General features: G+C 32.6%; 3 protein-coding genes and 1 non-coding gene across 9 annotated transcripts; 1 reads left to right on the forward strand and 3 right to left on the reverse strand.

Moving 5' to 3' along the window:
* The first annotated feature begins 905 nt into the window (after positions 1 to 905).
* LOC8278950 (DNA-binding protein SMUBP-2) lies at positions 906 to 8,056 on the forward strand. 3 transcript variants are annotated; one of them, XM_015723917.2, is made up of 15 exons: positions 906 to 1,078; positions 1,216 to 1,320; positions 1,417 to 1,485; positions 2,010 to 2,099; positions 2,193 to 2,276; positions 2,604 to 2,768; positions 3,285 to 3,472; positions 3,782 to 3,854; positions 4,424 to 4,477; positions 5,585 to 5,722; positions 6,289 to 6,495; positions 6,676 to 6,779; positions 7,070 to 7,214; positions 7,372 to 7,506; positions 7,628 to 8,056. In XM_015723917.2, exons 1-15 carry the CDS (start codon positions 998 to 1,000, stop codon positions 7,802 to 7,804), a joined length of 1,815 nt encoding a protein of 604 aa, XP_015579403.2. In that variant the 5' UTR covers positions 906 to 997; the 3' UTR covers positions 7,805 to 8,056. The 3 variants fall into 3 exon arrangements, with proteins under 3 accessions (XP_015579403.2, XP_048225846.1, XP_002526724.2); XM_048369889.1 differs by having other exon boundaries at positions 5,585 to 5,701; XM_002526678.4 differs by having other exon boundaries at positions 907 to 1,078; positions 5,585 to 5,842.
* Positions 8,057 to 8,578: 522 nt separating this feature from the next.
* On the reverse strand, positions 8,579 to 10,067 carry LOC8278949 (dehydration-responsive element-binding protein 2F). The gene has a single exon (XM_002526677.3). The coding sequence runs from the start codon at positions 9,969 to 9,971 to the stop codon at positions 9,069 to 9,071; it is 903 nt and encodes a 300-aa protein (XP_002526723.1). The 5' UTR covers positions 9,972 to 10,067; the 3' UTR covers positions 8,579 to 9,068.
* Positions 10,068 to 12,801: 2,734 nt separating this feature from the next.
* Positions 12,802 to 18,140, reverse strand: LOC8278948. 4 transcript variants are annotated; one of them, XM_048369560.1, is made up of 6 exons: positions 17,621 to 18,136; positions 17,306 to 17,505; positions 17,076 to 17,183; positions 15,155 to 16,965; positions 14,831 to 14,903; positions 12,802 to 13,179 (listed from the first exon to the last, which is right to left on the reverse strand). In XM_048369560.1, the coding sequence occupies exons 1-6, from the start codon at positions 17,715 to 17,717 to the stop codon at positions 13,153 to 13,155; spliced, it is 2,316 nt and encodes a 771-aa protein (XP_048225517.1). In that variant the 5' UTR covers positions 17,718 to 18,136; the 3' UTR covers positions 12,802 to 13,152. The 4 variants fall into 4 exon arrangements, with proteins under 4 accessions (XP_048225517.1, XP_002526722.2, XP_015579402.2 ...); XM_002526676.4 differs by having other exon boundaries at positions 12,802 to 13,468; positions 17,621 to 18,123; XM_015723916.3 differs by lacking the exon at positions 17,621 to 18,136 and having other exon boundaries at positions 12,802 to 13,468; positions 15,155 to 16,943; positions 17,306 to 17,465.
* Positions 18,141 to 20,425: 2,285 nt separating this feature from the next.
* Positions 20,426 to 22,121, reverse strand: LOC8278947. The gene is made up of 2 exons (XR_007217599.1): positions 21,492 to 22,121; positions 20,426 to 20,957 (listed from the first exon to the last, which is right to left on the reverse strand). It is a non-coding gene; the product is annotated as an uncharacterized LOC8278947 (transcript).
* Positions 22,122 to 23,416: the final 1,295 nt, after the last annotated feature.

Raw genomic sequence — 23,416 nt, forward strand, 5'->3', positions numbered from 1 at the left:
TATGAATAAAAAGTAAAAAATGTTTATCTAAATTTTGTAATAAGAATTCAATCCCTTTTCATTAGCTTTAATTGCATGAATTTGATAATATAATAAAAACAATAATTATTAAGCTTAACTTACATTTTTCATAATTAAGTTCTTAATTATGTTACGTTTTTCATAAAGTTTCAATCCCTTTTCCATTAGCTTTAATCAGTTAGTTAAATTCCTTTTTCCATTAGTTTTTCAATTAATGAATAATTTTTGAATTTAATTATATTTGGATTAAGATTTTAATAATACTTTTAAGGTAATATTTTGGATAGGATTTTAATATGTTTTTAAGTTAAATTGTACATAGATTAGGATTTTATTATATAATCATTGTTATTAAATAATACTAACAATAGATAAAAAAAAAAATCTTATTTTTAGTTATTTTGGTATTATTTATTTTTTCAAGCATAAATTGTCATCATAAAAAAAGAAGAGGTTAGTAATTCTTTTTTTTTTTTTTATAAATTATTGTGTTTTCTAATGGGTGTTATTTAGTTTACAAAAATGACAATGATTCCCATGAACTCTGGGGTAATATTATTTTAACATCAGTAACTAAAACAGACAGTTTAAAAATAATAAACATGAAAATAATTTTAATTAAGGATTATTTTAAACTATAATTTTATGAATTTTAATAATCATTAGGGATATTTAAATTTTGTAATTCTTTTTTATAGAGAATTAATAATCTGCAGCATGAATATATTACTATTTTTATTTAATTTATAAAAATTCTCTCTAAAAAAATTAATTTATGCAATTTCTACCATTTAATTACAAAATTAACAAAATTATAACAATCATTAAAAGCAATAATATATTGTTTTGACATAAATTACATAATTGATTAATTACAAATTCACGACAGTGCCTTGCTTTTTCACCCATGGATTCATAGTCCGGTGGTTTATTATAAGGTGAAGTGGAAGCAACCATTGACAAGATTGCAGCGGCAATGGAGAAGGATAAGACAAAGAAGAAACTCTCTCTCCAAGAATTTGTTTCCATCACCTCCCCTCTACTCGATTTGGAAAAGGTTTCTCTTTTTTTTTTTTTTTTCAATTTTTATGTCCCTGCTTTCACTTTCAATTGTTAATTGTTATTTTGATTGTTATCTATGAATTGTTTGAAAGGTAAAACCTGAATCTTTTTTTTTTTCTTTATTTTGAAAAGGAAGCTGAGATATCAGCTTCTATTAGTTCAGGAACATCAAGAAACTTGGATAATGCTCAAAAGAGAGGCTCTACAATTCTTAATTTGAAGTGTGTTGATGCGCAGGTATTGTTTTGTTTATGCAATATATATATGATTTATTTGTTTTTCTTTGCCTGCATTAAAATTTGAATATTTTGCTTTTTCTTGTTATGACTCTAGACAGGGCTAATGGGGAAAACTCTTCTTGAATTCCAATCTAATAAAGGAGATGTTCTTCCTTCTCATAGGGTAAGGAATCTATTACTGAAACTATCTGCTAGCTTTGATGTATGTGGCGATTTTTTTATCCATCAAATTCTTGACATTGGAGATTACTGTTGAAGTAATTTACACTAAAGTTGAGCTGGAGTTCAAATTGATGCCTGATGACATAGCTTTTAAAGTTTTCAGCTTTGAGTTTATGCGTGTTAATTTGTTACTTTGTGCATCATTTTAAGAACCATAATGCTGGTATTATCCTGTATTTTAAATTGGAACAATAGGGAGGAGGGATGGTTGTCTCCTCATATTACCTTAGGAATATAAAGCTGTAATTAGAAAGATGTAATTAGTAGAAGGAGTAAATATGTGATTGTTAATTTCAAGGAATTGAACTGGCATCAGTATATTTGACTAATATTAATGAACTAAATCGAAATATTTAATCTAGAAGAACCTTCTTTGACATGTGGTTAATTTGTTTACCTCGCTTTGCTTCCAATTGCCCTTTCACCCTCATAAAAGCTCATGTTATACTTTTTTCATTGTTGCAGTTTAGCACCCATGATGTGGTAGTTTTGAAACCAAACAAGGCTGATTTAGGATCTCCTGCTCTTGGACAAGGGGTGGTTTACCGGCTAAAGGTAGATTTTTCTATCATAGGAATGGAGTATTATGATGTTGTCATAGACAATCCTTTTTCTTGACTTGTACCTGAAACTTTTGACCTTGCACAGGACTCATCCATCACTGTTGCCTTTGATGATATACCAGAAGAGGGTTTAAATAGTCCCCTGCGCCTGGAGAAGGTGGCAAATGAGGTACACAATTTAAATTTTCTAATTGCTTATGCATGTCTTCTGTTGGCTTTACCTGTTACAAGTTTCAAATGGTATTGTAAATACAACGTAAGTGTTTTGTGAGCTTGAAACTCATACTAGAAAAAATTTTCTATCATTAACATTAATATTTATAAGCAGTCCAATGTTGGATTATGCCAAGCACATAGCATCGAATTTCTTATTTACTATCATATTCTTAATCTGTTATCTAGTCTAGTATATATGTTGGCTTGTTTGGAAAAGCTATGAAGTCCAGAAAATGGGTGATAGAACTCCCTGTCATCACATCAAAGGACTGTCATGCAGGTAACATATCGGAGGATGAGGGAAGCCTTAATTCAATTGAGCAAAGGTGTGCAAAGGGGTCCTGCTGCTGATTTAGTTCCTGTCTTATTCGGAGAGAGACAGCCAACAATGTCAAAGAAGGGTGTTACATTTACTCCATTTAACTCCAATCTTGATCATTCTCAGGTGTGCTTTGCATATAAACATGCCCTTTTATCATTTTAAGGGTGTCATATTTCTTTTATTCTTCATTACTCTACAATGTTCCCTCTAAAGTCATGAATTTGATGTTGATGGCATTAGCGTATATATAGACACCTCTAAGAATGATTCAAGATGCTTTAAATGTTTTTCTTCTGGTCTTTATTAATTTTTGGTACTTAAGGATATTTCTGTTTTCCTTTTTATCCTCTATAATTTGGGTGATTCAATTTCTTGTCCTATCATCAAAGAATCAAGTAGGTAAAGTAGTTCAAATTATTTCTTCTAAGTACATTTTCTTGCTTTATAGGAAAGCCTCTGAAAATGTGTTTGGTTTCAAATAATAAGTGTAATTCATGAAGTATGGCGATTATCACTGAGCTTGGATGTGCATGCTGCTGCTCCATTATTTGCTCTGTGCAGTAGTTATTAATTAGGCTTCATGAATCTCCGCAAGCTAAAGAACCTCGTTTCTTTTGTTTGATTTTCTTTTTGGTCAAGAAAGATGCAATTTCAAAGGCCTTGTCATCAAAGGATGTATTCTTGCTGCATGGGCCCCCTGGAACTGGGAAAACAACAACTGTGGTGGAAATCATATTACAAGAAGTAAAACGTGGAGCCAAGATCCTTGCATGCGCCGCATCAAATATTGCAGTGGATAACATTGTTGAGCGACTTGTTCCTCACAGGTACAGAAAAATATTGATGCAATCGTAGGCTTCTCTGCAATCCCAAAAATTATGTTTTTCAGCATTTTAGATACAGCTTACAGACTTGAAAAGGTAAAATATTTCAGTACATAAGCATAAGAATTTTTTTTAATGTGCACTAATAATGATATAAGCACTTGAGTTTGGATTTTAAGGATCCTTCGCTTGTTATGCACATTGCCATGTGACACAGATGTTTGTTAACCACATTTAATATTATTGGAGGTATATTTTTGTGGAGGATAAGAGTTATGTATAACTTCATTCTTGGTTGTGCAACTTTTTTAGAGTAAAGTTGGTGAGATTGGGGCACCCTGCACGCTTACTACCTCAAGTGTTGGACAGCGCACTTGATGCACAGGTATATCAAGTTACTCAGTTTTTCAAAATAGAAAGATTAAAAGCTCGATTTTTTTTATCTTTCATGATAATCTGTTGAGGCACATGTCAATATGGTCTCCCAGTCACGAGTTTTTATTGTTCATTTAAAAATCAATGGAGAGTCAAGTGAAAGATTTTGCTCCCATCTTGTTACCCCGATACGTAATCGGGCCCACTTATGGCTCTTGTTTATGAAGATAGGTATTGTTAATTTGGTATTGTTAGTTTATACTCTTAAAATGTCTTTCAGCCAGTTATAAATTCCGAAATGTTCTTCATGTCTTCCAAATACTAGATAGTAAATGTGGTGATGTAAATGGGAAGTTCCTTCCTTGTCTTTCTTTTCCTGTAATGTTTCCTTCAAACTGGAAGGAGTTAATAACTGTGTTCTGCTGTGATGTGGATGGGAAATTCCTCAATTTCTTCTTTCTATTTTCTTTTTCTGCAATTTCTTTTTCAAAATGCTAGGAATTAGTAACACTGTTCCCCACATATTTGTACCAGGTTGGTGCTTTTTTCTTATGTATGTATTTTGTCCTCTGCTTTCAGGTTCTAAAGGGAGACAATAGCTCTCTTGCAAATGACATCAGGAAGGAAATGAAGGTAGATGTTTTAGATTACAGCTTACACTTGCTAGATTTCTATTTCTCCTATTTCAAATGGAAGGATAATTTTGAAGCTGCTGAACAATGACCATTTGACTATAGAATGTTGTTGCTATTATTTGCAGCAGTGAAGTTTAGTAATAAAGTAGGGAACACAGTATTCCTTATTTTCCTCGACCTTCATTTTCAATTGTGCTATAAAATTTTGTGCGGCATTATGGTTTGTGAGCCAAAGTACATATTTAAAGCGTGACTATTTTCTGTCTTAGATTTGAACAAAATTAATGATATACCATCCGTTCACTTAGTCTAATGTGGTGAATGAATGAAGAAGTTGGAGCCTGGCCAAAGTGCCACTGGCAAGGTATAAATTGGAGAAACATGGGAGATAAGTTCCCTTTTAACGAAAATGGTGACAACATGTAAGCATAGTGGTCTGATTATTTTGTTGGAATCTCCTCTTCTTCTTCTTCTTCTTCTTCGCTGTTTTCATTTTTTCCCTTTGAATTGTATTCTGGTTTTGTCCTGGGGAAATATAATAAAGGAGGTTGAGGGGAAGAGAGGATATCTTTGTAATTGCTGAACCTCTAAGTTCTATTGAGATGGCTACATATGCCCCTTTTCCACCTTCTGTAGGTTCAACCTGATTCAGACATGAAATCCCAATTGTAGGAGGAAAACAGGTTAATTTTGGGGAAAGCAGCAAAAGAATATAGTTCTTCGTGCCAATGCACTATTACAATTGAAGGATGGTATTCAGAATTGGTTGTATTCTTGCTAACATATTGTTGTGTTAATCTCTTCAGGTAGTATACATCTTTCCTGAAGTGGTGGGGCAAGATGAAAATTACATTTTCTAGAATTGGTACTGAGGTAGTTAGAAATAGCTGGATTTTTTCTTACCATTGAAAGTTAGATAGAAACAAATACCTGCAGTAAAGAATATGTTTCTGCCTAGAATAAGCTAAACCTATCTTCAATTTAGCAGAAATTACCAGGAGGCACTTGTTTCTGAAGTTTATTCAATATTGAGCTTCATTTGCACTTGCATCAATTTTAAGAATATACTATGTTTTTCCAACATGCTTTCTTTGCGATTGTTCAGGCATTAAATGGGAAGTTGTTAAAAACCAAAGACAAAAGCACAAGAAGGGACATCCAGAAGGAGCTCAGGACTCTTTCAAAAGAAGAACGCAAAAGGCAGCAACTAGCTGTGACAGATGTAATTAAAAATGCAGATGTGGTATTGACAACTTTGACTGGTGCATTATCTCACAAGCTGGACAATACATCATTTGATTTGGTTATTATTGATGAAGCTGCTCAAGCACTTGAGATAGCTTGCTGGATTGCTTTGTTAAAGGTGTAGTCTATTGCATAGTCCTGGATGCAACATGTATCTGTGTGAACATAAAAGCTTTCATTTTCATTTTCTTTAGAACCTCTTAAGTGTTGAATGTCTACTAGAAGTCTAGAACTGCTGGTATGTTTCATAGGATGTGGATGCACATGTGAGACAGGAAGACATGCATATGCAATGACATTGTGGCCAGAGCCAATGACATTTTTTCAAGATGTGGATGTGATAAGCTGTCTCATACCACTGAAATGCATGCAGCTGACCCATCTAGTTGAGACTGAGGATTGGTTAATTATTAGGGAAATGCTTGTGGTTCACTTATGTAAAATAAGGAAAATATTGATCCTTTTGAAGGATAGGTTGATAAAGATTGTGTTTATCTGGTTTATGTGCTTTCCTTAATCTGTTCTTACTTGAGTGCCAGCTGACGAGCGTGATCATTCTTCCAGGGTTCAAGGTGTATACTTGCTGGAGACCATCTTCAGCTTCCTCCGACCATCCAAAGTGTTGAAGCTGAGAAGAAAGGCTTAGGAAGAACCCTCTTTGAACGCCTTGCGGACCTGTATGGAGATGAAGTTACATCAATGCTTACTGTCCAGTACCGTATGCATGAACTTATTATGAACTGGTCGTCTAAGGAGCTATACAATAGTAAGGTGCTAAATTAACATTAGATTTCGGTAACCTAGTAAAATTGCTAGTGAAAAGAAAATCATTATATTCTAATTGGTGGACAGAATATTTTGATCATTGATATTATATTTCTTCTCTTTTGCTGTTCTTTTTTTTTTTTTCCTTTTTTCTTTTCATCTTATGTTGGTGAATTAAAATTCCAGATCAAGGCCCATCCTAGTATTGCTGCTCATATGCTTTCTGACCTTGAGGGTGTGAAGAGGTCTTCAGCCACAGAACCAACCCTTCTTCTCATAGACATTGCTGGGTAGGTAGTAGCAGCCATTTGCTTAATAATCAATATTCTTGACAGGATCAGTGTTGCATGAAATTACTTGATCTCCAAATGCTTTAAGGGAACCTTTTTTTTCTTTATTCGAAAGGTTGGTAATATTTTCCAACTACCTATTCAAGCTCAATCAGAGCAAGAGACCATTTTATTATTATGAGAAGCAAAATTGACGGAACAAATTCAGAAGATTCCTGCAACCTCTTAGTTGCTCAAAGACTATCAAAATACCAAGTAACATTATATTAGTTTGCTATACTGTGCTTCAGGTGTGACATGGAAGAAAAAAAGGATGAAGAAGAGAGCACGTTAAATGAGGGAGAAGCTGATGTTGCTGTGGCCCATGCTAAGAGACTTGTTGAGAATGGAGTTCAGGCTTCTGATATTGGAATAATTACCCCCTATGCTGCACAGGTATAAAAGTTTCTGCAATTATGAGCTTCACTATTCAGCATATAGTAGTGACTGTTCTAAATAGCTTCCAGACAAATGGAAATCTGCTTTCAATAACTGTACACATCTTTTCTCTTGTATGGCGTTTCTCTCACGTACTGTGCAACTACTACTGCAGGTTGTCTTGCTGAAGATATTGAGGAGCAATGAAGATAAGCTCAAGGATGTGGAGATCTCAACAGTTGATGGTTTTCAAGGCCGAGAGAAAGAAGCCATCATTATTTCAATGGTTCGATCAAACTCAAAGAAAGAGGTAGTACAAGCATTGTTATTGTTCACCTTTTTTTATTTCTTCTGGGTTTTAGATGTTAGAAATATTAAATTTATAGCATATCTAACTGGGTTAAACAAATAAATTTTCCTCAATGATTCAGGTGGGGTTTTTGAGCGACCGCAGGCGAATGAATGTGGCTGTGACACGAGCAAGAAGACAGTGTTGCCTTGTCTGTGACACTGAGACAGTGACTAGCGATGGCTTTTTGAAGCGCTTGATTGAATATTTTGAGGAACATGGCGAGTATCTAAGTGCCGCGGAGTACTGCAACGAATAACAGAAGATTCATGGAGGGGGGCCCTGTGCATATCAGGGATCATTGACCTGCTTACTGCAGGATATAGTTCCAACAAAATAATTATAGCCAAAGAATCTGATACTCTGAAAATTTGGTTTTACTGGCATTATTTATCTGCGAAATTATTTCCGAAAGAAGGCTGATTATGCATAACCTGTTAATGTTTATCGTTGTTTGCTTGACCAGAATGTTGAGTTTATAAACCATGTCTTACAAATATTTTATTTTGCATCACAAGTAGCCAACAGTTTGGAATTGTATTTGTACCAAATGGGAGCAAGCTGATTAACTTTGACTATCTGAATTTCCTTTTTAAGGCAAGGGGATAAAAGGAAAGCAAAAGAAAGATAAGATGGCTTATCATAACATTCATCTTTACTGGGCAATTGCCAAAAGTCTTATGTGTGATTTCTAGGTAGAAGTCTGGATTTCTGGATTGACTTGGCAAGGGATATGGTGCATCACGTGGAGCAATTCTCTTTTTCCTAATCTGCTTGAGAAGATATTTCATAGCTCACTGTTCACTGCTAGACTTTAGCAGACTTTAGACTTTTAACTTATGGTTGGATAGTGAAATCTTTAGTTCCAGGTTTTTTTACTTATGGTTGGGTAGTGAAATGTTTAATTCATAAAACTCTTAACTTTTAATTTGTATCATAAAGAGAGCATGTATCATTATTTTTATTATAATTTTAATTATGTTAATCCTGTTTCCGCTCCATTATAGACGGCGGGATAATCTTTATAGAATTCAGGCTGGAGATGAATTCCTATCAGAATTGAATTTTTTTTCATCCCTATATTCGGCATCTTTTAAGATAGGATAATATATAAATATATAGATAGCCTGCTACTAGAATAAGTCTGGTGATGGCTTTCTAACAAAATTAAATCTCAGAAACACAAATCTTGTCTAGTTATGTGAGCCAAAGAAAACATGAAGTGAGCTCACATGAATCATAAGTTGAAAGAACTGTTCACTGCTACAACTGAAAAACAAGTGAATTTTCCTTTTCTCCAAGTGATGAATCACTGATTCTCTGTCATGGTCAAATACGAATGCTTTCCTTCGATTGTGAATCTCTGACACTAATGGACAGAAATGGCAAACTACTAGACTTGCAGTAGAAATAATTAAAACTCAAGTGTTGTCTAAACAAGCGGCAAGAAAACAGTCCTATTTTCCAAATAACCAGCTAGCGCGGGAAGCACTCACTCATTCTACCAAAATCAGATGATCGTCCTAGAAGTTCCAGATGGAAGCTGGATAAGCCAGTTCTTCTTGAACATCATACACTTGGAAAGTACTAAGTGATTCTGCTCCTTGATGATCCCCAATTCCATGCATCTCAATGAGTGAATCCCAGTTGAAGCTCTTGTCTGCAAGTGCAGCAGCAACATTTTCCTGATGATCATCATTTAACGAAGATTCTTGCACCACAGAACTCATTTCTGTTGCATCATCGCTTTCTGGCTGCTGCACTCTCTCCACTTTAAGTATCCCCAGCTGCTGAAGGAACTCGTTTAGATCAATCTGAGGTTTCTCCTCTTCATGCCTCACAATCTTTTCTGATGTTATTTCCACTTCCTTTTCCACTTCTGCAAGATTTTCTACTTGGGTTTTATCATTTTCAACCATAACTTCATTTCGTGAATCACAAGAAGATGAGCTAGAAGCATGGTTAGAGGATTGACCAACAACCCCATCTTTCTTGAGTTCTTGAAGCCTTTGATGGATGACATGAATACTAGGTTGTGCATGTATGTTAAGCAAACCACAAGAAGGAAACATGGAAATGAAATTCTTGGAAGGAATCCATTTGAACTTATTGTGTGGCTTGTTGTTAAGAGGAATATTATTAATGCTGTTGCATGCAGGTTGGAGATGAGGTAGATTGAGATAAGCATCAGGTCCATACAATCTTCTGGCTGCTTCATCATAAGCCATAGCAGCTTCCTCAGCAGTAGCAAAAGAACCTAACCAGAGCCTAGTTCTCTTCTTTGGCTCTCTGATTTCAGCCACCCATTTTCCCCAAGTTCTTTGTCTTACACCTCTATATTCACACATGGCATTTTGAGGACCACCTTTGCCTCTTGTTGGGCCTTTTTTCCATGGCTTCAGAGGAGATCTCCTGCAATTTTCCATAGATATTTCTTGTATTAAGTTTAGTGAAAAAGAAGAAGAAGAAGAAGAATGTCAAGTGTAGAAGAAGAGAGTGTTAAGTGAGTGTGGAGGAATGAAAGAAAATAGTGTGAGAAGGCGCGGGATAAGTAGGGGAGTGAAGAATGCAGTTTGGTTTAAATGTTTTCACGTTTAGGCAAAGTTTTCGTGCCCATGTTACCGTTAGTGAGTTTACCACTTAATATTAATACTACTAGTTTTTCAAATCTTTAAAATCTCAGGTTTAAATAAATGGTCAAATTATAAATATATTTTTATATTTGGTTTGATTCATCATTCTCTTAGATTTTTTTCTTTAAAATGAGAAAAAAAAAAACTCATTTTATTAATTAGTATAAATATTTGCACCGTTTAAAAAGCTGATATAATTAAAATAAATAATTATTACCATCTTATCTTTTTAAACCACATAATTTTATTTTACTTTAACTACTCAGAATTTCTATTGTGGAAAAAGTCACACTAATAATAGTTTAGGGATTTCACTTCTAGCAGATCATGTAATGCCATTTAATCATGAGAATGGATTGACATGCATGAACACAATGAAGATACCATGTTAGAGGAGTTAACACTATTGCTATAATCGGTTAATAGTAATAAATAAATAAATAATGCTACATATTATAATACAATTAGTTTGGTTCATAAATAACATATTAAATCAATTCTATTCAATAATTTTTTTAATATGCAAGTTGCCGGATTAGAGAAGTTAACACTATTAGTAGACTCGGTAAATAGTAATAAATAAACTAATTAATATAAATAGGTCACTTAATAAATAATTACATATTATTATATAATTAATTTAATCTACAAATAACATATTACATCGATTCTATCTAATAATTTCTCCAATTATATCACCCTTTTTATTTTTTTTTTTTTGGGAGTGTTGGTTTAGTTAAGGAGATGAATCCATTACATACAACACATTTTTCAAGTTAATTAGTTACTAATGATATGATCTGAGAAAGTAATAATCACATCTTATGATTAGAAAATGGTATCTTAAAAGATAGAATTTTGGTTAATTATTTTAGAAACTTCAGTATGCAGTATTATTGCTGCACTAAATAGAAAAAAAACCAAAGGCTACAAATATCATATATAGAGAATAAATGAAACAAAACGGTATAAAAATGATTGGATTGAGATATGTAACACAAATTTATATAATTATATAATGCTAAAAAGATTAACCTAACAGAGATGTATGATGGGTGGTTTTAGCAGAGTGGGATGCAACTGGTGAGCTGAAGCATATTCATGTCTCAGTTAATGAATGATGCATGCTGTAATGTTTTTGCGACGTGGCTTCATAACCTTTTGTTTGCAGATTGCTCGGTTGGGTGTACTTTGTTTAATCTGCCTTATTTTTAGTTCAGCCGGGAGAGATAGTAACGATTAATTTCAACCCTAATTATATACAACTCTTAGCTGGTAAAATATTATTTTAAATTTTAATTTCTTTTTAATGAGACAGCATAGATATTTAAGAATAATTATTTTATCTTAATCGTTTTTTTTATAAATAGAAAAAAATAAAAATAAAAATACTCAAGACATGGGACTTCTTAGAAAAAACAGAATTAGATGCAGTTTACAGCCTCAGAAATCTGCATTAAGAGGATGGTTTTATCATTGTAAAAGCAGTAATTCTATGTAAAAATCAAAGAGAAAAATACTGATAGAAAGCAGCCATCCAGTCAAATCCTTCAAAATTATCCTGAAGAATAACATGGGAGTAAGTAAGATTGCAATAAAGAATAGGGGTGGAGGGAGTAGAAATTTTTTAGGGTTCAGACAGAAACTCTCTCAAGTCTTGGCTGTTTCTGAGTAATGAAATGAAGATCATGCTATCAATAAAAGTCCCACTCTCTCTCTCTCTCTGTTTCTCTTTCTTTCTTGGATTCTAAACAAGTGTTTCTTTCTACACGAGTTAAATTTTTTTTCACTTAGGAGGACAATCCACCTCCTTCATTTTTAACTTTCACGAGCCCTATTTCACATGTTTTTCTGCCATTCACGACTTGATTCTCGAGACACCCTTCACCTTTATCCCATGCCCTTCTCTCTCTTTTAAGGGTTTAGTGTTTAAGAAAAAACAAAAAAAAAGACAAATAGAAAAGAAAAGACTGTAATTGCATGTATGTTTGACAGACGACCAAGAAAAAAGAATACATGAGATGGCGATGTTCATTGCTATATATGATCATGAATTAATGCAACTATGCTTACATGGACAACGCGATGCATTAATCCCCTGAGATTTGCCTGACTGGTAACTGAGTCTCCTTTCCAATCTTTCATTTTCAGGTTTTATTTTTGTAAACGACCGTAAGAGTTAAAGTGACATGACCATTACTTCTCCCTGATGATTGATGATAAAAAGATTCGACATAGAGAGAGACAGAAGATGGCCATAAGAATGCTCCTCATGCTTCCACCAGTTCTCTAACAGTGTTGGCTACATTACCTTTCAGAACATATCGCATCTTCAGAAGTAAAATTTAAGTATCAACCCTGACAAAAGGGGGGAGACATATAGTGGAAGAATGAAACAAATTTGGCAAAACAAAGAATTTGGAGGACCTGATCCAATCAGAAAACAATACTGGAAAGAACTCCAAGTATATTTGCTGGCTGCTGCAAAAATATTAATTTAGAAAAACTGTACCTTACAGCTAGCCTGTTGAATGATTGTTAAAAATAATTTGCATTATAGACTTTATGCAAGAGAACCTTCTTAGCAGATGCAACTAATAGATTGCTTTCATAAAAGATAAAATGGAACAAAATTGTACCTTATCTCATAAAAAATTAAGCAACTTTACACATCAAACTAAAATAATAAACAACAAAAATACCGAAATTTAGATATCTACAACTATCTTTTACAGTGTTGGAGAGGCAAAAATGGAGAACAGCCATCCCATACAAATACAGCCATCACATGCAACACCTATCATATTGTCATGATATGTAATAAAAAGATAACACCCAAAACTTCTAGAATTTCTGACACTGGTGTTTGTTTCTGGATTTGATGAGTACATGAGAGTCTACATATTGCACATCCAGTGAGATACATAATATGCTTGGCACCAATCATATTATCACGCAAGCACAGGTATCTTTCTCAATGTCTGACTTGATTATAGTCTACCTGCCAGATCAAATGGAACCCTCAATAATGAAAGCAATCTAGATCAGATTTATCTAGATTCTAGTGTAATCTCCAATTATCAGAAACCAAGAATCATACAAGGACTTGTATGAAAATTGATCAGATAATAAGACTATTGGCATTTAGGACTTCCTTTGCATATGTTCCTCCATTTATCCTTAAGATCTGTTGTAGTACGATCATGCAAAAATACTGCACTACCATACTCCAAAATTTTCTTCCACGAAATAGTTCGGTCACTAATATTTGAAAATTTCTGCACTCCCTCCTGTAAATGAAATGCTCAAGTATCAATTGTACCAATGAAAAAAAAAATCAAAATCAAAATTCAATAATCTACTGAACGATGAAGCATACAAATATAATTTCAAGCTCTGAAGCTGTTTAAAAGACAAACTCTGCAGTTTAGCACCTTTTCATTTAGGGGGATTTTTTTTCCTTCTTCTTTTGATTTCGTCTCCTTATCACTTTAGCAATATACTTTTTAGTTAACGCGAAAAAATTACATGTCCTGATGTGGCATTAAGAAAAATTACACTTGAAAGTTATCCATGCAACAACCACCTAAATGGATGATCATGTGGCATTACATTGGTGCCATGTTGATGATTCTTTTTCTTCTTTTGGATAAAATTTTTGTAATGTAAATAATATCTTTTCTTTTCTAAAAGGGCGGGGAATGCAAATATTGCTTCCACCATCAACTTTATAAATAATATCGAGAAGCATTCTCTTCTATATCAAAGAGACTCCTAAAATTCCATGCGTATCTTATGTACACAAACTCTAACAAAGAATAGAACTTCTTTAGCACATTTATTATATTTTTTGAAATATAAAGAAAATGACAGATAAAAACTTGAATTAGTCTATAAGCAAAAGATGCAAAGCAGACACACTTAAATAGTGTGTGATCAAGAACAATTTTGGACTTCATTTTGACATTTTACTCAAGTCCCATCTATCCTGGAAGATTGAATATATTGAACATCAATTGTTGCACATTTTAGTATTTTTGTGGTTTTACTCCCCCCGCGGTAATAATCAATTAAGAGAGTTGGTTTTTTCATGTGGAAGGTCAATGATATGGTTACAAGCTCTGCAACATAAGAAGGCCATAAAAGTCAACTTAACCAATAAAATTGATACTGGATGTGTAAAAATCGTCTGGAAGCGCCAGTATTAGCACCCATTTCAGAAATATACAACATCAGTAGTAAAATATTTTCCTTCCAAGTTAGTTACACCAGATGGGCATTATATAATAATCAATGCAATTTAATAACTAAAAATGAAACTTAAAGCAAAAAGGATGGGGAGAAAGATCAAGTAATTCACAAATGCAAAAAAAAGAACCAAGGTCCAGAAAGAAAAATTGCTAAACCACAGGGTTCATTTTTTAACTTATTTTGAAAGCCAAAATCAGAACTACATAATATTTGCTTAGCAAGAGTTACAAAGATCACATCCGCTGCTAAACAGATTTCTTTCTAGACATTCAGATAAACACTTTGATGAGCTGACATCTAAGCTATACATATTTTATATCTTTCATTGCTGACTGTCTAGCAACATAATAGCCCCCATGTAAAGGCAGGTCAAATAATAAATGCTTGTTCTTATTATGTACCTTTAGTATCTCCTCCTCCTTAGCTGTCCATGGAACTTTCTTTCGCCTGAACTGAGGAGTTGCTGGGTATGCACTGCATATCACGGTTTACACAGACTATCAGTTGTTACTCCAATGAGTCCTACTACCTAATTAGTTGGTCGGAACTTGGTCAAAGAATGCAGAAATCAGATACAAAGGGCAAAGACAACAGCTAAAAATTAAGAAGCTGGTATATTCAAGTCTTTTTCAAGATTCTACTCCAGCATAGTAGAAAAAAAAAGAGGACATATTATTATAATCTAGAGAAAACTTAAGATACTTGAAAAATATCTACAAACTTACTATTGAATCTCTCTCATCCTTCTCCTCCGTAATCTTATGGAGTAATCAGACATCATATTTTCATCACTTTCATCGTCAGAGGTTTCTCCTTCATCAACATTACCAGCACAAACCGGTTTCTCTAATACATCACTACTTTGCTGCTCTAAAACTTCCTTCTCAAATCTTCCTTCAGCTTCTTCTTTATTTGAAGAAAACATCTCTTTGTCTTTGGACATTGGATTATCACCATGAGACTTAAGGCCAGCAGAAGTTTGGTCTTCTCTGTCAAGTCCCCTTGCAAACGAAGACTTTGGAGACATCTCTTCACTTTCATTTGCTTCAGAAGCAATATGAGTTATCCCATGAGTTGCACCAAGCTGTTCTCTACACATTACATTCACATCAATACATGATAACATAGGCTCCTCTGGTTGCCTATCCCCTATTCTTTTCTCAACTTGGCCATTGATTATACATGCACGCACTTTATCATTTTTTTTATCAGATCCTCTCTCCCCCAAATCCGCAGTCTCATGGATTTTGCAAATATTATCCTCATCTTCATTATGTCCTAAATTACTAAGCTTTTGTAAATGTGATCTCTCAGGACGCTTATGAATAAATGCAGATAGTTCCTTCCTTGCCAAAGTAGCTGTTTTCTTAGCTTCAAGATACTTCGAGATGGCATAAGAATATGCACAGAATGGACAGTAGAAGTTTCCCTTCTCATCAAATTTTGGTGAGCAACCTAAGCACTTCTCATGAACCACGAATGGACAACCAACAGCATTACAAACCAACAACTGACCATCTTTGCTACATTGTACACAAAGATTTAGCTCTGTCCAGTTAGATGGAGAAGCATGACTTAGGGTACACTGAGAGCTCAAGAAATGACTCTTCTCCATGGCAACATCAATCATCTCATGATGATACCCACCACTTTCACTTGATGTGTCTTCTTGATAAAGATTCTCTATGCCACCTTCTGATTTTTCGACAGTGGTACCTCTGGGAAATCCACTCAAGGAAACAACTTGCGGTGATCTAAGTTGACTACCATAATCATGGTTGTTTTTATTGTCATCAGCGGAGACTTCTTGGGGGGTTCTTAGAGAGGATGCACCGTTTGATGCTCTAGGTTCAGCCTTATTGACTTCATCATCCAAGATACATTGGTGGGATCCATCTCCAAATGTACCTTCTGACTTTTTGTTGGCATTATTTACACGGTCAGAATGATTGTTCTGGAAGTTATTAGCATCAGCAGTAGGAATTCCCCCAAGCCTCTCTGTAGCAACAAACTTGCCATGACCATTCCCAAAAGAGCAGCATTCACCTAATCCTATTTGTGCAACTCTTTCCACATGGCAACTTTCTTTTTGTGCATCTCCAACCATCATTCTGGAAGAATCTTCCACCAATTCATTACAGGGTTGAGAAATTAAAATCTGTTCCCTAGACTTCTTAGCACACGAGGCATTAGTCTTAAACTTCTTAGCATTTAGAAGGAGATCACTCTCATCCATGCCCCCTTGATCTTCCTGATAGTCTCCACTTGGATGCTCATTATCCAAATCATTTCCATTCCTTTTCAAGGGTAATAAATTTTTCAGGCAAGAATCATCTCTCACCATTCTATTCATATTTTCAAGTGGCAAATGAATGTTGTTTCCTTCTGGTGCCATAATTTGGGCATCAGTGCCATTACTGTCAGTCCCACAACTAACAGTGATTCTATTATTCTCATCATTTTTATGCACCAGACCACTAAGTTCTCCGAAGAAAGCAGCATATGGATGAGTACCTTCAAGAATTGCATCTTTCAGCTGTTATACACAACAAACGGACCACAATGACCAACAATAAATAAGGAAAGAAAATCTTTTACTAGTTCTATGCAACAGGGAACTTACTGAAAATAGAAATTTCTAATTACCTGTTCTAAAGCACATTTTGGCATGGAAGCTCTTTTGTGCAAGATAAAAGGAGGCACATCCCATTTCAACAGATCCGGTCCAGCCATTTTTAAATCAGATACAGGCATCTAAAAATGGAGAAAAGAAAAGGAAAAACATGGCTTAACAGCATTAGAAATTAATAGCACAATGTTATAAAATTTATGCTTCATATATCTATAAACCAAATCCAAAAAAAATAAAAGCTTACCTCTTTCAGTATGGATTGAAGCACATCTTCGCAAGCTTCGTTGAGGTCAAATTTAATCTTTTGATTCGGGACAGAGGGGGCATCATTCGGAGCTTCATTAGTATTATTAGTAAACAAATGCTCCAAACATTTCAAAGCAACCATTTCCCTAGTGTTCTTTCCTAAATCCTCAGGTAATTCAGGAGCCTCATCAATCAAATCTGAGAAAAGAAAAATCCAATCAAAACGACAAGCAAAATAGTATTTTTACGTGGAAGAAAAATCAATTACATAACCAGAAATGTAAATAACGATTATGCAAACGTGCTAATTTACCATGTAAAATGGAGGGGTCTATTTGTTTGAAGCTTGCTAGATACTCAATGGCCCAAAGCCACGCAACACCCGAATCGGCGCTACAAGTATCGGCCATGAAATCGGATAATTCAAAATGTCTCCAAAATCACCTACCACTAGCGTAACAAGCCATCCATGTAATATAATTATTACACGATACAAATAAAACCCTAACTCTTTACTGAAGAGAAATTCGGGATTCTGCGCCCTGATTTAAAAAAAAATAATAAAAATAAAAGATTTCAAACTTGGATATGTGTGTGCTCAATTTTCTTGGCAGCCAAAGAAAACAAGTTTGTGCTGAATTATACAACGGTGACCCGCAGGCGGGAAGCCGTAACCGACAACGGCGTTCGTCTGGCTGGAGGAGTTTATTATTGCTATCGGTGTAAATTGAAGGAAGTTGATTCGAACGCTGTCTAGTGTCTTGTGCCCAGAAAGTTTTTTTTTTAATAGTTCTTTACAGTTATTGAATGAGAATTTACCCCCTCAACTTGTTAAGAAAAGTACAATTCACTCCAAAATTAACTCTTTGGTCTAATTGCAACCTATTCTTTTATTAAATTTTCATAGCAATTGCCATTCTTGCTGTGTTGAAAAAAGATATTAAAAATGAAAATTGGGTTAGTTTATGTTAATGTGGCACCGAAACTAATTAAAAAATACAAAGAGAAAAACAAAAAAGCAAGCCACATCAGTAAATCATTTGCTCACATTGGGAAGAAAGAGAGAGTAGGACTAGAGAAGAGAAGTTGTTCGTGGAAGTTCTAGAGAAAATTATGAAGAACGATTCACCTTTTCTTTTTTTCTTGATTGAGAGACGAGAAGTTCTTGGAAGTAATTTCATTACAACAAAACACATTGTCTTGATAAATAATCCATGTCAGCAAGTGATTTATTGATGTGGTTTGCTTTTTTATTTTTTATTTTTTATTTTTCAACTTTAACTATCAAAACTTTATAATAGAAAAGAAAATTATATAAAAATTGGATAATTTAGAAAAACCACTCAAAAAGCATAAAAATTTTCAAATAATTAAGCCTACCAAGTATGACTAAATAGGTGTTTCGTTCGACTGCTCGGACTAGCTAGTAATTGATTTATACCTAACAGCTGTAATAAAATCTGTTTGATGAGATTTTAATATTAGCTGCTAATAGCTGTATCTAACTCAAATAATAGCCGATAGGAATAGCTCCTCTTAGGAACTTTTGACAAACAACCGATAAAATATTTTATTCATTATTCCTTTTTAAATTTCACTGATGAAAACAGGTTGGTGCTTATAACTATATTTGATGCACACAACGTATCATTTGTTTCTATCACTACTAATCCCTTTGTTCATTTAGCCATGTTGCTGCTGTTTTTTTTCTTTATGTGATTCTTCTAATTCTTGACAGCAATCATGTGGGAATTAATTATTTGCTGATAAATAATTTATGAATCATTATTTTTATTTTAATTAACTTTTTTTTATACTTTTATTTTTATAAAATAAAATATATTATAGTTTAAATATAAATTATACCTATATTTTTTTTAAAAAAAATCTAAATTATACCCAAATTAGTTATTTTACATACTAAAAATAACAATTCATAGATATTTACTAAATATTTATATTAGTAGTTATTTTTTATTCATTATTTATTATTAGCTACCAGCTGCATTGATTAGCTGAAAATTGTTTCCATCAAGAATCAACTCTCAACTCCCAAAACTATGACTCTGCATTACCTTTGTCTTGCTACTCGCATATATACATTTAATATCTAAACTGAGCAACGATCCAATTCAATCAACTACCTCTTCCAGTTTCATAAAGAAATTCCAAATTATGCTAAACAGTTTTATTTCTGAAAGCAGAATTGCACAAAAGCTTTCTGGCAAGTGGCTACTACCGTATCCAAATCTAGAAGTGATTAATTACCATTACCACGTATAAAAGACATAGTTTACAAGTAAGTCATTTGTTTATAGATTTAGTACATAGTTTACAAGTAAGTCATTTGTTTATAGATTTAGGACATAGTTTACAAGTCATTTGTTTATAGATTTAGTCTTTGTAACTTAGTCTTTTATTCCATTTCTTAATATATATTATTGACTTTTTGGTTCAGATGTGTGATGATAGTTGTTTCTCACTGGACAACTACATTAATACGTTTAATAAACAACAATTGAAAGCTAATTTAGTCTCAATTTGTTGATTATATCAGTTCTATTTTAAATTTTTTTCTTACCAACTGATAATTGAATTTATTTATTTATTTTGACACTATTATCCTTATCAAAACTTATTAATAATAATTTATTTTAAATTAATTTTATATAATTAAATTTTTATACTTTACAATAAATAATAATTATTCTAAAATTACTCTTAATTGTTAAATAATTATAATATTCAATATTTATAATTATGGTATTTGAAGTTATAAATTTTTATCAGTAGAATTTAATTTAATTTCTATATTTAAAATTATTTTTATAAATATTTTTATAACAAATACAATTAAGCTAAAAAAATTAACTATAATATTTTTAATTATTATAAATTATTTTATTAATTTATATTATTAAATATAATATAATAAAATAAAATATTATACTATCAATAGTTATTTAATATTCCACCAGCAATTGCTAATAAAAATCTTACTAAACGATTTAATTTCTCGGTCTTTAGCTACCAACTATCACCAGATCCAATCAGGCCCTAAATTATCACAACTCTAGATTGTCCTCGATGTTCATCTAATTAAGAATTAAGAAGAGCATTCCTCTAATCAATCACTTGATCAATTCTCTTTTAAAGAAGTTCACAACACTAAATACAATGCAGAAAAGGAAATAACCAAACAACTAATACTGAGTTATTGGATAATGCTAGGACAACAATACCATGTCCAATTTCATACTAAAGCTTGAAACTAGCAGAATTTAATGGCACCATATATATAAATAGAAGTGACAACTTAACAATATTGTATCACAGACCCAATTTGCAGGCAATTGTTATTGTGGACCCTTATGTTTCAGGTACACTAGTGAGCCTCCATACCAAACGCCAAACCTCTTCTACACTGACCCCATTCACTTAACAAAATTCAGGATCAGAATTCTAAGTCTGAACTGTTGGTGGGAGGGTTTATCATCAATAGTGAAGAACCGTCATGATCTATAACCAGACCCAAAAGCAATTAATTAAAGATTCACTAATTACTTAATCTTATCAACTACGGTACAAATCATGAGGATGAAACTTGCCTCTCTAAAATTCCAAAGCCCCATCTTTAGCATTAAAATCATCTGTTACAAAACAGAAGGTGTTCATGATCATGAGATTAAATCCTCTGTTCATCATGATTTACCAAAATAGGTGATGCTTAGAGGAATAAACAGGAGTAAAAGTAATCAATTTTTTTATTTGTAAGCTCACTATTGTGTATGATCTTGATACAAAAATCTTGAACCATAAATTTCAAAACCTCACTCGAGATCATAAAAAGAAAGAGAAATAACCCATATATTTAATCCATAAACTAAAGATAAAGACTTTGACTTTCCAAAATGAAACAAGACAAAGAAACAAAATTGAAATTCGAACTATGTGTTATTTCCAATAACAGCATTTAGTACAATCCATATACATTTATCAAAAATCCAGAATCACCGCCGCCGCCGCCGCCGCCGCCACCAACGCCACCACCGACACAACAACAATAACAACGAGAACACTAAATAAAAATTACAGAAACCCTCTAACAACAAAAAGATAAGATTAAAAGGGTTAAAAGAAATTGTACAACAAATATTGATGGGAAGTTGTAGTTATGATTCTACCTGGCGAAGGAGGATAAGCGAAAGAGATTGGAGAAGAGACGAGAGAAAGCGAGGCGTATGCGAGGATAGGCTTGAATAGTGTAAGAGGTCGACTGTCGGAGCAATTCTTCTATGGTTTCTAAGAATAAGTTTAGGGACCGAATCGGCGGTACGTACAGTGTCAATGGCACCGCCGAGAACGCCACCGCGAAGAATATTTGCAGCATTTGATTTGGATCTTTTTATATTTATTAGTTTCTTTAAGAGAGATGGGGAGAGTGGTGGGATTAGAATTGGTATGGATTAGTAATGGATATTTATATTATAATTTCGAGAAAAGAAATAATTTATTATATTTATTATTATTAATTACATAAGGTTCTGGTTTTGGATTTCTTTTTTTCTTTTAGGACAATGAATGATGGAATCAGACGATGAGTAGAGAGAGACAGAGAGTGGGTCTATAAATTTTGATGTTATGTTTATCCCATGGTCCATAGTCTTTTCAGGTTTATAACGTGGGGTGAATTACATTAAACCCCCTGAAGTTATATCATGATTACTAATAGGTCTTTATCATTTCAAAATTTAATTAGTTTCCAAAGATTTAGTTCCATTAATGAATTAATTCTTTTACATTTTAAAAATAAATATTAGGTTGCTGTCAATTTTTATTTACAAAGAGAAAGATTTTAATTTTTGTGACTTAAATATAAGAATTGGATCGTACATGGGCGCACCATATATATACGTATTAAGTTGTTTCGTTATTAAAATATTTTAATTGAATATATATAAATTTATAAATTTAGAAAATAAAAAAATAATATTTGTGTTTAAATGATTATATTTTAATAATGAGATAAGATAATAATTTTAATATTGATTCAATTTTTTGTATTATTATAAAATTAATTTTACATCAGTAAATTTAATAAATTTTATTAAAAATTAAAATTGAAATTAATATTAAAGTATATAATATTAAATTAAAAAATATAAAAATTACATACTAATTCATAACAAATGGGAAGTTTAAATTTTTGTTAGTAATTAAACCCTTTTTTAATGGAGTACTTTTTCCTTTTCAATGATTATACTAGTGAAACAAAACTACTTCTTTTTTAATTAATTTGTGAGCTAACAAAATATGAAAAATATAAATTCAAGTTAACAACATTCTAGATGGTTGTTGAAGAAATTATTCTTCTATGCTTGCTCTACAAAAAGAGATAAATGGATGAACATTTGAATATAGGATGGTTCTATGGGGGAAGGAAGGTGACTATCTTCTGAATTATATATATGTGTATTTTTTTTTTTTAATTTTCAGATTCATTTTTTTCAAAGTTTATGTTCATTTATTAATTTTTTTTATCTTAATAATCATAATTTTTGTGAGAATAAGTTAACCACACGATATCATAAGAAAAATAAATAGAATTAGTTTTTCTATTTTTTGAAAAAGGAAGAAAATTCAAAATTTATCTTTTGAATCGAATTGTAAAAAAAACATAGCACGACACGAAATAAATACTGAGAAAACAGTAGCGTGGCAATTTTTGGAATAAGATTTAACTCGCCTGATTTTGACTTTTTTTAGTTTAATTAATTTTTAAAGATTTAAACTCTTTTTACTTAAATTACCTCATTTAATAATAAAGCGCCTAACTCATTCTTCATAAAAAAATAGTAATAGAAAATTATAAAAGTAATATTTATAAAAAAAATTAAATTATAAAATGACTTTTAAAAATATTATTTTATCTCACTTGAAAAGTAAAATATGTCTTTTTATTTTAGGAAGAGAGTGCTGGAATAATTCGAGCTAAATAAATAAAAAAATAAAATTAATTATTTTTTTTGAACAATAAGTTGTGGGATTTATGATATAGAAGAATAGAGATAGGAAGCAATAGATTGATTGAGCATATATATTTCAAAAA

This window comes from Ricinus communis, chromosome 10 (genome assembly GCF_019578655.1).
Source record: "Ricinus communis isolate WT05 ecotype wild-type chromosome 10, ASM1957865v1, whole genome shotgun sequence".
Taxonomy (NCBI): Eukaryota; Viridiplantae; Streptophyta; class Magnoliopsida; order Malpighiales; family Euphorbiaceae; genus Ricinus; species Ricinus communis.